The following is a 13,171-nucleotide window of genomic DNA, read 5'->3' as shown; positions in this document are numbered from 1 at the left end:
TATCGCTCTTCTGTTCCCACAGCTGGTGCTGGGTCCTAGCGGGGTGCTCCAGGGGATACGTCCGGGGAAGTGCTACGTGGACATGTCCACCGTCGATGCAGACACGGTCACGGAGCTGGCCCAGGTAAGCATGCCAGACTCGAACGTCTGATGCTTCTCAGGGTGGGACAGGTGGCTTTGTTCCTAGTCGATCCGTTGTTTTTTCTTGGGCATCATGAGTCTGGGGCAGTGGTTCTCATACCGTGGGTCGGGACCCCAAAATGGGTTGCAACTCCTTCGCCAAGCCGGTTGCAGGGCCAGAGTGGGGGGAGATAGATCCAGAGTGGTCTGACGGAGGAGGACTCGAAGGCAGTTGTTGGGTTAAAAAGGTCAAGGTTTCCCTTGCTCAAAAGCCAGTCGAATCCAACTCTAGGGGGCGGTGCTCATCTCCGTTTCCAAGCCAGAGAGCCAGTGCTGTCCGAAGACGTTTCCGTGGTCGTGTGGCCGGCATGACTAGATGCCGAGGCGCACGGAACGCTGTGACCTTCCCATCGAAGCAAGTACCTATTTATCCACTTGCAATTTCTTGCTTTCGACCTGCTAGGTTGGCAGGAGCTGGGACCAGAGACGGGAGCTCACCCCGTCACGCGGCACACTCGGGTCTCAAACTGCTGAACTACCGACCTTCCAGTCTGCAGTTCAGCGTCTTAACCACTGAGCCACCGCAGCCCCTAGGTGTTGGGTTAGCCTCGGCTGAATATGCACCCTGGCCGCGAAAGACACAGCCTTGTCTCTCTGTAATGTTATATCTTCATTTATAAGGAGAAGTAAAATGGGACACTCGTTCGTTGTTACACTGATGGGAGCTTCTCACTTTTTACATTAGGGGAGGGAAATAGCTTCGAGTGAGTCACCTTGCAAGTGGGGCACAAGAAGCAGTTGAAAACTGGGTCCTGTTTCATAAGGTTTGAGAAAGCCCGGCTCTAAGAAAATCCATTCTAGAAAAATGAGACCTTAAGGAAGCACCCCCGCCCTCTGCTTATTAGAAAGGGATAGGCCTGGCCAGAGATTTTGCTTCGTTATACCCTTCCTTTCTTAACCCGTGCAGGAACCCAAAAGTGCTTAAAAATACAGCTTAAATCTCATCAGTAAAACAGGCAACAAGAAGTAAGTATTCTTGTGCGTGTCTCTTTGCTTGGCTCACAGCCCCTCAAGCACCGAACGTACCTGTCTCCCTTCTCCCAAGAGCATTCATCCATAACCTCCTCCTGTCCTTGAGCCCGCCAGGATGATTTTCTCCCATGCCAGGTGACGTCTCTCTCAGACGCTGCCCAACTGGTCGTTCTGTTACTGACAGACTCGCAGCTATTAGGATGACGTTGGGACATGCTCTGACATCATTGCAGCTCAGCCAATAGCGAGCACTCACACCGATTGATGAGAAGCAGGGTTAAAAATGTAAAATAAAGGTTTTTAAAGGTCTTCTGGCTTTTCTGTACTTCCCAGCAATTTCCCAAGTGACCGGTGCTGCATTCGTGTCTGGTGCCTTGGCCCGTTCAGCTTCTGTGTGTCCTGTAGCGCGTACGTAATTGGGGAGGCCTCCTCTCTCTCTCTCCCCTTCCAGGTGATTGTCTCCAGGGGTGGCCGCTTCCTGGAAGCCCCCGTCTCAGGGAATCAACAGCTGTCGAACGATGGGATGCTGGTGATCTTGGCCGCCGGGGACAGGGGCCTGTATGAAGACTGCAGTAGTTGTTTCCAGGCCATGGGGAAGACTTCGTTTTTCCTGGGTAATTCCCTCCGCTCCCGCGCCAGGCGGAATCTCGATAGGCCGGTCTTGCCCGGGCTCCAGCAGAGCTCGCTCGCCCACACAATTTCCTGTTTGCGTAGGACCCAGCTGTGCGGAGGGTGCACGTTCAGGCACGAGGACCAAAAGCTGTGTGGGCGCGTGTTTGGGATTCAAGTCCCATCGGAGAGGCCAGCGCCATCAGTTCATGCTCTTTTCAAACCAACCCGCAAAAGGGAGGGGATTGATTTCCCCTACAATCTTATTTACACTGTCACCTTTTTGCATTCCACGTCTGAGGAAGAAGTTGTCTTGTACTTACAGGGCCTGGTTGCTTCTATAAGCCAGGGTTCTAATGGACATGAAAATAATCCTAGAATCACCGAGTGGGAAGGGGCCATACAGGCTATCTGGTCCCACCCCCTGCTCAGTGCAGGATCAGCCGAGAGCATCCCTGACAAGTGTTTGTCCAGCCGCTGCTTGAAGACCGCCAGTGACGGGGAGCTCACCACCTCCCGAGGCAGCCGATTCCACTGTTGCACAACTCTTACTGTAGAAAAAAGTTTTCCTAAGATCCAGCCGGTACCTTTCCGCCCCTAATTTAAACCCATTCTTGTGAGTCCTATCCTTTGCTGCCCACAGGAACAGCTCCCTGCCCTCCCCTAAGCGACAGCCCTTCATATCCTTCAAGAGAGCCATCCTGTCCCCCCTCCGCCTCCTCTTCTCCAGACGGAACATTCCCAGGTCCCTCAGCCTTTCCTCACAGGGCTTCTTGGCCTCCAGGCCCCCGATCATCCTCGTCGCTCTCCTCTGCCCCCCGCTCCATTCTGTCCACATCCTTTTTGAAGTGAGGCCTCCGGAGATGGGGGATGCCTTGTTTTCACAAAGCAGGTCTTGAATAGACCCCGGGCTCGTTCTGACATAGGCCTTCATAAGAACATAAGAGACGCCAATGTTGGATCAGGCCAAAGGCCCATCCAGTCCAACACTCTGTGTCACAGAGTGGCCAGAACTACCAGGTGCCATCAGGAGGTCCACCAGTGGGGCCAGGACAGTAGAAGCCCTCCCACTGTTGACCCCCCCCCCAAGCACCAAGAAGACAGAGCATCCCTTGCCCCAGAGCCCCTATCTATACCTTGTGGCTAATAGCCACCGATGGACCTCTGCTCCACATGCTTATCTAATTCCCTCTTGAAGCCGTCCATGCTTGTAGCTGCCACCACTTCCTGTTCCATAGACATCACTGTCTCAAACTCAGTCCACCCTACTAGAGACTACCAGTGTCAAGAACGTGGGGTTGGGTGCATTGGGGCCGCTGGAGACCAGGGAGGAATTGCGTCGCACGATGAACAAAGTGATAAAGAGGGGAGATGTACCACCTAAGCCCGTGTAACCTGCCTCTGCTGTTGTAGGTTTCCTCCCACCCCCAGGTGTTTTCATTTGACAACAAGGGTTGCGAAGAGAGCAGCATTGAACTCCAGTGTGGCAGTCATCAAAGTAATGGATCTTACAGAGATACTGGCTTAGCTGCTTTTGTCATTTCAAGCTGACTTGTCTCGCTGCTGCACAGAAAAGGTGGCTTTACTGTCTTGGCCTGTCAGCTAAGGATAAGGGCAATGGATTTAGCACTGCCTGAACATAAGTGCCTTGCAGAGTTCATCTGGTCCTGTTTCATTGATTTCTCTTCCTCTCTAAAAATGAGAAGGGTCAGCAGCATATTAATGTTCTCTGACAGTTTCATTTCCACAGAGCCAGATGTGAGACAGAACATATTGCACCTGCAAGTAAAGGGGGAAGGGGTGGGATGCTTCTCCAAAGGGTTTTGGATCCTAGTAAGCTGGGTTTGCGTTTGGGGCTTCACCTTTGTAGAGGTGGGGTTGTGGAAGACTGTCTCACAGAATACCTCTCCTCCCCCCACCCCCCCATACAGGGGAAGTGGGCAACGCCGCCAAGATGATGCTGATCGTGAACATGGTGCAGGGGAGCTTCATGGCCACAATAGCGGAAGGCCTGACTCTGGCCCAGGTGACGGGCCAGTCCCAGCAGACCCTACTCGACATCCTGAACCAAGGGCAGCTCGCCAGCATCTTCTTGGACCAGAAGTGCCAAAGTAAAGTCCTCTCCCGCCCTCCTACCTCTCGCAGCCCGTGAACCACCGCCGACCAGGTTCAGGGTCGCACTGGAGGGAGGGGAAATAAAGACCGCTTTCGGGGCTCCCTGGGTTGCCAACCTGTAGCCAAGGCCTGGAGGTTACATCTCGTGACTAGAGAGCCGTTCCCCCGGAGAAAAATGGCTGCTTCGGAGGGCCGACCCGTCTGGGGTTCTGTCCTGCTACGGTTCCCCCCCCCCCCCCCAAGCAGTTTTCGGACCCGAAGTTCGCAACCCCACTCCCAGTGTCAGTGTAGGGCGGGCTTGTTGCAGTGTGACTTTAGCTCCGGTCCCCTCAAGCCCAACCTGAAACGTGTGGGTTTGGACCATAAATTCTGAGTCCAGTGGCACCTTTAAGACCGACAAAAGGTTTATTCAAGGGATGAGCTTTCGTGTGCAAAGGCACACTTTATCAAATACATGGTTTGGACCATGCCGGTGATCCCTGTGTGGTGTTACCTGAGCAGCAGCCACAGCCGGGGCCTTGATTAGAGAGGATAATGGCAGGAGTCCCTAAGGGAGTGGCTGCCATCCAGTTGTGGTTGTGCGCTTTGCACGGAAGAGATCCCGTCCTTTTCGCCTCGAGCTAAAGCGGCCTTAGCTATAGCAGTAGGGGGGGAACAACCTCCTCTCAAAGCCCCCCTATCCATTCAAGTAAATACTAGGCTCCACGAACAAGTAGCATGACTCATCGGCAGGTGGTCTTGCGCACGTGGAAGTGGGTGGTTTTGAAGGTGGTTGTGAAATCCGTAAGCGGAGAGACGAGGAGCCAATGACAGCAGTCGGGGAAGCGGAACATAGAAATGTGCCCAGCGTTCATCAAAGTTGCCTCTCCCTCTTTTCCAGACATCCTCCAAGGAAACTTTAAACCCGATTTCTACCTGAAATACATCCAGAAGGATCTCAGATTAGCCATTGCACTAGGCGACTCCGTCAACCACCCAACTCCCATGGCAGCTGCCGCCAACGAGGTACGTGCCTTCCAGAACCCACCTCCGTCCGTGCAGGTTTCAGGCAATGTTCCCTCTAAGCTGTGGAGGCCGGTGAGCAAAAATTCTACTTTGTAAGCCGCTTGGCATTTAAAGTTGTGAGCGAGCGATCTGGCGACTGCATAAATCAGTTTGCTCTGGAGCCGCCCTCCTTCCTGAGCGAAGACGGAAATGTCTGAGCTGGAGGCTAAAGCACTGTAAGCTGGCTCACGCTAACTCAGCTTAGAGGGAACACTGGTTTCAGGGACGGCTTCTGAAAACCGAGGGCGGCTCCGGATCTGGACGCAGGCCTGCTGTTGTGCCCTCGAAGATGCCGGAACGCCAAAGGGGTCATTAGCATGTTCCCCCGTGTACACCTCTCGGAGAGAGAACCGTTTTTCAGGCGGTAATACAAATTCAGTGGCCCATTCAAGTATTTCCAGGACAGTATGAGAGAGAGTATCCGGAGCACAGTCAAAGCAGGGGGAATAAATTCTGGAGTCGTTCTGCTGGCCTGAATCAGCACCCAGATGGAGGTGGGGATGTGTTGTGTGGGTTGGGTCGGTTGCCACCAATCCAGCAGGAAGTACCATAATTAGTCAAAGGGCTCACTAAATTAGCAATTACAATTAAAAAACGGATCAGGCAGATTGATTGCAATAGTTCTGTTCTTCGTGCTCGACAAGGTCTTCACAAACTTTTTGGAATACTTCCCCCTGATTATCTTCCTTCCTGTGCTTATCTTCTGACTTCCCCTGGTCCACTCATGGCTTTTACTCTTGCTGGAATGAATGTCCGTTCCGTGGTGGTGATGAGGGTTCCCTCTAAGCTGAGTTCAGTTCAGTTAGCCTTTGGCATAAAACAATACCTTAAAAGAGGATACCTATAAAACAGACATATACGTATAAAACCATATAATGTGTATGGACCACATCTAAGCTGAGTTCTAATGCTCCCTCTAAGCTGGGGGGTCTTGTGAGCAAAAATTCTACTTTGTGAGCTCCCGGCATTAAAGTTGTGAGTGAGTGATTGGGCTGCTGCATAAATTAGTTTGCTCTGGAGCCCCTCCTTCCCGAGCGAAGACAAAACTGTGTGACCTGGAGGCTAAACTATGAGCTAGCTCACACTAACTCAGCTTAGAGGGAACACTGGTTGTGAGCTACAGTTTTTTAGCCTCCGGCTCACACATTTTTGCCTTAGCTCAGGAAGGAGGGCTCCAGAGCAAACTGATTGGTGCAGCAGCCAAATCGCTCGCTCACGGCTTCAATGCCAGGAGCCTCACAAAGTCGAATCTTTGCTCACAGGACTCCACAGCTTAGAGGGAGGATAATTTATGAGAAATCACTTTTTGCATCTTCTCTACTCTGACAGAATTTGCGCTTGGCCTCTTGGTCAGGGAGGGTAACTTAACACAGATCTCCCGCGTAAAACCCTTTTTTGGAGAAGGGGGTCATTGTTCATTCGGGATCCTCTCCCTCTCAGAGAAATACGGTATCTCTTTCCCAGGCCCGACTGTTCAGGGCTGTGTGGGCGAGGGCCATCTTACAAGGCTGCCTACACAAATGCTGTCGCGAAGCACCACGGCGTGCACGGCTGAATCTGGCCCAAACCGCAGCAGGTCGCTGCCGGGCCATGAAAAGCCCCTGGGGAGGATGTCTGGGGTAGGATCTTGCCTGCAGAGGTTTCACGTTGCTACCCTCTGTGCAGACAGCCACATTTCGATCCCATCCCGAGCTTGATGCTTGCAAAGGAGGAATTTCGACTTGTGTGGGAGCCCCTTCCGAGATCTTTGCTGCTTCTTCTTGGGAAGCAATCGGGTTGCACAGTACACAATGATTTACAAGGTTACTTGGATAATTGGTTAGGAACTGGAGCCGGTACTACTTTCTATAGTTTGCAGTAAGTAGAATCCCACTGTGTAGTTCTGCATCATTTAGCATGTCATGGTAACACTTTAGCGCTTTGCTTCAGTTCTGTTTTTAGATTCCAGGTTGTTTCTCCAACCTGTTTGGTGAAGTGCTTAGGAGCGCGGACTCTAATCTGGGAGAACCGGGTTTGATTCCCCACTTCTCCACTTGCAGCTGCTGGTGTGACCTGGGGTCAGTCACAAGTTCTCTCGGAGCTCTTCTCTCAGGAGCAGTCCTCGAAAGAGCTCTCTCAGCCCCGCCTACCTCCCAAGGTGTCTGTTGTGGGGAGGGGAAGGGAAAGGAGATTGGAAGCCGCTCTGAGTCACCTTCAGGTAGTGAAGGGCGGGGCATAAATACAATCTCTTCTCTTCTTTTTCTTCTAACCCTATTGCATTGTTCATGGAACGTCTCATCCTGCCGCCTGTATTGACTCAGTCTGGTGTAGCCAGTTTGGTGTAGTGGTTAAGTGTGCGGACTCTAATCTGGGAGAACCGGGTTTGATTCCCCACTCCTCCACTTGCACCTGCTGATGTGACCTTGGGTTAGTCACAAGCTCTGGCACAGCTGTCCTTGAAAAAGAGCAGTTTGTGTCAGAGTTCTCTCAGCCCCACCCACCTCACAGGGTGTCTGTTGTGGGGAGGGGAAGGGAAAGGAATTTGTAAGCCGCTCTGAGACTCCAAGTGAAGGGCGGGGTATAAATCCAATCTCCTCCTCTCCTCCTCCTCCTCCTGTAATCTGCATGAGACAGGTGGACTATGAACAACATAAATTAAAAAATAAAAATGTGTGAAGCAGCCATCTGCTAAAACAGGGGTCCCCAATCTTTTTGAGCCTGCGGGCAACTTTGGAATCCCAACACGGCTGTGGCAGGCACAGCCGCAAAATGGCTGCCTCAGCTTAAAGGTGAAGGTGAAGGTTCCCCTTGCTCGAAAGCCAGTCGAGTCCGACTCTAGGGTTGTGGTGCTCATCTCCGTTTCAAAGCCGAAGAGCCAGCGCTGTCCGAAGACGTTTCCGTGGTCATGTGGCCGGCATGACTAAACACCAAGGCGCACGGAACGCTGTTACCTTCCCACCGAAGTGGTACCTATTTGTCTACTTGCAATTTCTTGCTTTCAAACTGCTAGGTTGGCAGGAGCTGGAACTAGAGACGGGAGCTCACTCCGTCATGTGGCACACTCGGGTCTCAAACTGCTAAACTACCGACCTTCCACAGCCTGCAGTTCAGCGTCTTGACCACTTGAGCCACCGCAGCTTACATTCAGTCAAAAAAGTGAAGATCCTTGTGCCCAGGCAATGTTGTTGTTTTTTAAAAGAACCCTGCTCAGGCAGTCAGATCTCCAGTAATTCAGAGGCCTTGTTGGGCAATAGCCCCCCTCCCCCCCCCCCCCCCCCCCCCCCGCCCCGAAAAAAGGGGGGGGATCCCCGTGCCCAGTGGTGGTAGCCGATGATGCCAATTCCCGAAAGAGGAGACTGACCCCTCTCCCTTCTTTGTATCTCCCACAGGTCTACAAGAGGGCGAAAGCATTGGACCAATCAGACAACGACATGTCGGCTGTGTACAGGGCCTACATCCACTAGGGCTTCCCCCCCCCCTTCTTATTGTTAATACCATGATTATTATTATGACGACGAATACTGGGTTTTTAACTCTGGACCAGTCCATCTCTGTCTGTCTCTCTCTCTCTCCCTCTCCCCCCGCCCTCTCCATTTTCTTCTTTTTTTGTAAAATATGGGGTTGGGGGGGAACCCTCTTTGGGATCTGCCGCGAGAGCAGGTGCCACAGCCAAGTCTCCCCGCGCCGGCAGAAGCAAGAATCGGAGATGAGGGAGGAATCCGGTCATTGGCACCTCGATGGCGGATCCGTCACCCCCCACGCTGAGAGTCACAGAATGGAATTGGCGACAAGTCATCCCCGGACGCTGGACTCTTGTCGGAATATCCGCTGCTTGGTTTCTTCCACTCCTTGGTTGTACGAGTGTCCCTGACTTTGCAGTTTCTTTTTAACCGCTTTCACTTTTTTCTTTTTCTTTTTTGGCCGTGGGTACCGCGTACGCTGGCCCTCTCGTGTGCTGGGGACACTTAAGCGGCAGAAATCCCCGTCCGCCCGCAGTCCAACAGCTCCAGGCCTTCATTGGGATGGGAACCTGTCTCCCATGGGGCTGACCTGTCCCTGGAGGAACAAGCGAGTCAAGAAGGCAGAGGCCCCAAACTCTGCGTAGCGTCTCGACACCAAGCCCCCAACACCACAAAGGAGATATTTCTCATAAGATCGACAGAACCAAGCCTTCGGATTCCCCTACCCAATGCAGTTTGGTTTTTAGAACACTGGGCCGTGCATGTGGCAGCAGAGCTCCGTTGCCTGGGATGCATTTGCCGACACTGACACGCCCCCCCCAAAGGTTGATCTGCTCCAGAGATCATTCCTAAACCAGTTTTGCTTTTTTAAATAATTCAGGCAATGAAGTAGTTATGTTTGCGTGTGTTTTAGACGAGGGGAAGAAGAGCGAACCTTCGTATTCTTTTGAGACCCGTGCTGAAACTCCCTGCATCGCCGTGGCTGCTGGCTTTTGAAAGAGAATTCTTGGAGCAAAAGCCCCGGGGCGAGAAGGTGTGCTCTGAGACTCAGCTTGGGGGAGCTTTGGGGTCTAGCAGGAACCTCGGCTGCCATGTTTTTCCATCGCTGAAACTGGAAGCAAAATCTGGCCTTTAGCAACCGTTGACTAGCTAGTGACCTGTGGGCGGAAATGGCGGCCTCTGCCTTGGCGTGGCGCGGTCTCTTTGGTGCATTTCTGAACTCTCCTGTCAAACAGGCTCTAGTTGTTGCATCTGGGGAATATCTTAAAAAAGAGAAAACGGCTGATGAAGTTAAAGCCTTTTTAAGACCTGTCACCTTGTTGATCCCGTAGAAAAAAGTAAATCGGGAGCCCAGGCAGCCGGTTTGAGACATCCAGCTCATGTTAGGGAGCAGAAGACTTTTTCACGCTGAGCAAAACTTGGGGAATATCCTGTCCTGGCGGAACGGCTGACCCCACGGAAGATATCACCTCGAACCCGTAGCATAGTCGCTCTCTCACTCTCCAAAGGAAATGTAAAGAAACGTGAATGCCCTTTCAAACTCTGAAGTCTTTTTTTAAAAGGAAAAAAATACCCTTTCATCAGTATTAGTCTTTTGGCAAGAGCCGTGGGCCGAAGCTCAGAAGGTGTGCATGGCAAGGGGGTCGGGATCTCACTGGCACAGCCCCACCTGAATTTCACGTTTGTACCGGCGCCCCAGAGTGCCAGCACCAGTCAACCCTTTCTGCGCCGTGACCCCATCGCCCTGATTTTTATGGCGAGCTGGTGATGCCAATCTTACTCTCCGTATTGGTCTGCACGCGGGCCATTGCGCTTACGCCGCATGCGTCAGGTGGAGGTCTAGGGGCAGTGCAGGGTGAGGGCGGAGTGTACATTCCTGGTGGCAGCGTAAGGTCAAGGTTTCTTGGGGGTTTTGGGAGGGGAAGTGCCGGCAAGCACAAGCCGTCTTTATTAGCGTGCCTGATCTTGGGAGTTCCTTCTTCCTCCTCCAAGCTGCTTTTGAAAACTTCACCCAGCCATCCACCCAGAAAAGGAAGCAAACAAATAAGAATCCAGCTCTCCGGGGTGGTCTTGCGCGTTTCACACATTGGAAATTAACCCGATGTCCAATCTCACTGTGTGGTGGTGGTGGTGGAAGGGGGAAGTCGCGTAGCTTCCAAGAGTATGGGGCCATGCACCCGAGGGTCCTAACCAGGACAGCTCAAAACCCAGCGATCTTTGCCTTAGTGCAGTCCTAGCATAGGGTGGGTTGTGAACCAACAGCAAGCAGATCTTTCTGAATTTATTTTTCCCCTGGAGAAAATGGAGGAGGAGTTTGCAGCTTCCTGGGGCGAGAAGAACCAAGATCGGCTTAACGGGGGCCGATCTTAATGTTTCCCGCAAACCTGGTAAGCCCAAGAAGAGAGGACGGCACAGACCCTGAGATGGTGGCCTGTGAAGGTCTGGCTGACTCAGAATGATGGCTGGGTTCACCTTTTGCAGCAGAGACACACACACACATCCGTTGGTACCTGAAAGGATAGCCGGGACATGGTGGCATAAACTCCGGTGGGCCAGAAGCAAGCGCTGACCTATTGGCTCATGGTCTGGTAGACCTGTGCGTTTTCCAGTTGCCACATGGAATAGCCTGCTGTTCACGCCCCTTGAAAAGGAAGCCGGTGGTGTTCTAAATCCTTGGGCTGGGTGTGTTCGAATCCCACTAGGTGGTTCCAGGTCGGAGGGGAGAGGATTTAAGTTTGGTTTGCAAGAAAACACGACGGACCCCGGCTTCGGTCATTGTTGTCTTAATATTGTAAAGTTCCTTTTTCTTTTTTTAAATGAGGGTTTCTGTTTTAGCAAACGTTTGTTTTTCCCCCCGTTTTGTTCCCTTCCGTTTTTAAAAGAGGAGGAAAAAAAATGTGACACTTGTGAAAAGCTTGTAAGGAAAAAAAACAACCAGAATTTCTTTTAAATTTCCCCACCCACCCCCTCCCCTCTTTCAATCACAAATCTATAGGTAATTAAGGTTGTGAATTTTTTTAAATGTTTTTTGCCTTGTTTTTAATTAACGTTTGTCATTCAAAATAGGATGTGTGGTGATGATTAAATGGCAAAACCCGATGAAATGATTTTTTTTTTCCTTGTGCAATGAACTAAGCTACTGGCTTTAAGGAAATAAAAACCTTTCTTGGTAAACACAATGCCACTGGTCTGTTCCTAAAGCCCCTTCTTAACCCACCCACCCTGGCGACGATGCCAAAAGAACCTCAGAGACCACCAAGGAAGTCCAGAATCACTATGCAAAGGCAGGTAACGGCCGACCACCTCTGAATGCCTCTTGCCTTGAAAACTCTATAGCAGGGGTGTCGAACTCATTTGTTTTGAGGGCCGGATCTGACATAAACGAGACCTCGTTGGGCCGGGCCACGTGTCATAAAAGGTAATGCCAGGTCGCTGAGATATAAACTTTATAACGGACACAAACACAAAGGGCTGGGTTGGTTTTTTTTTACTTAAAAACATGCTTAAAACATCAGCACTCTTGCAATATTTTGTTTATTTAACGGTGTCCGATAACTGACACCTCTCGCTCTGAATTATTGCGTCAAAATGTCTGTGCCGTTGCAGTCTTGACTCTGCTGTTCAGGTGCATATCTGTAAGCTGCAAACCTGCGATGACGCAGCAGCAGCAGAACTGGAAGAAGCAGCAGAAGACAGCCGGTTCCACTGCGGGCCTGATAGAAGCCCTCCGGGGGCCTTATCCGGCCCCCGGGCCGCATGTGTGACACCCCTGCCCTACAGGGTCACCATAAGTCACCTGCTATTTGACAGCATTTCCACACAGAGACACGGTGCTTTTTCCGTCACGAGAAACTGACTTCACTGCTGGGCTATCAAACGGCAGAGCGATAATCCCTCCTATGACCGCAAGATGGTCCGGTTAACCCGTGTCCCTGCCTCTTTTGGCCTAGCTGCTCAGGGAAGAGCTGGTGCTCACAGGTCATCGGCTGGCTGCTCGGGGATTTCCCCCACAATCAGCTACAGCAGAGGAGGTGCTGGGTTCAAGTCCTGTAGCACCTTGGAGACCAACCAGATTCCCAGGGCATGAACTTCTGAGAGTCAAAGTTTGTAAGTATCTGATGGAAGGGAGCGTTTGCCTCTCAGGAGCTCATACTTCAAAAATTGTATTCGTCTCTAAGGTGCTCCTGGAATTGAATCTGGCTCTTCTGCAAACCAACATGGCTACGCTCCGAACTCAGCTGAACCGAGGGGGGGGGGTTGCACATCTTTACCACCACCACCACCCCAAGAATATCAGAACTTCGACTGCATACGACAGATCCATTTCCACCAGCACAGCATACTGGATGTCTCTGGTAGATTTTTCACGGCTCTCCTTGGAGGGGCCGCCTTGCGTGGGTTGGCAACAATCTGGGGACAAAAGCTGGTTTTACGCACCGTTGTTCGCCACCAAAAGTTCCCTCCTTGCTTTCACTGAGTCTTCTGTGGCACATTTCAGGCTGGTTTGGTAGCGGCAGGGACGCCAGGAAGCTGCAAGGGCCACAAGCAGTTAATCCACCCTCTCATCTCTTAGCCAACCCACCCTCCCCCTTCCCTTCTTTTAGTCAGAAATGGATATATCATGCAGTGGGTGACAACTCGGGGGGTCGATTTAAACAGGAGTTAGGTCTGCTCCCTCTTCAGAGGAATTCCCTCCTTCAAAATTTCCCAGTTATATCATGCAGTGGGTGACAACTCGGGGGGTCGATTTAAACAGGAGTTAGGTCTGCTCCCTCTTCAGAGGAATTCCCTCTTTCAAAATTTCTCAGTAG

At 51.7% G+C, this 13,171-nt stretch overlaps 1 protein-coding gene across 1 annotated transcript in view; it reads left to right on the top strand.

Moving 5' to 3' along the window:
* Nucleotides 1-11,536, top strand: part of GLYR1 (glyoxylate reductase 1 homolog (Arabidopsis)) — a 53,942-nt gene extending 42,406 nt beyond the window's left edge. The window contains exons 13-17 of the mRNA XM_015419411.1: nt 23-124; nt 1,604-1,766; nt 3,693-3,872; nt 4,757-4,881; nt 8,289-11,536. Coding sequence (XP_015274897.1) covers nt 23-124; nt 1,604-1,766; nt 3,693-3,872; nt 4,757-4,881; nt 8,289-8,363 — 645 coding nt within the window. The 3' untranslated portion in view covers nt 8,364-11,536. The remainder of the gene's footprint in view (nt 1-22; nt 125-1,603; nt 1,767-3,692; nt 3,873-4,756; nt 4,882-8,288) is intronic.
* Nucleotides 11,537-13,171: the final 1,635 nt, after the last annotated feature.

Source organism: Gekko japonicus, unplaced genomic scaffold (assembly GCF_001447785.1).
Source record: "Gekko japonicus isolate JY-2015 unplaced genomic scaffold, Gekko_japonicus_V1.1 scaffold513, whole genome shotgun sequence".
Classification (NCBI taxonomy): domain Eukaryota; kingdom Metazoa; phylum Chordata; class Lepidosauria; order Squamata; family Gekkonidae; genus Gekko; species Gekko japonicus.
Note: the sequence above shows the minus strand (reverse complement) of the source record. Positions and strands in the feature narration are given on the sequence as shown.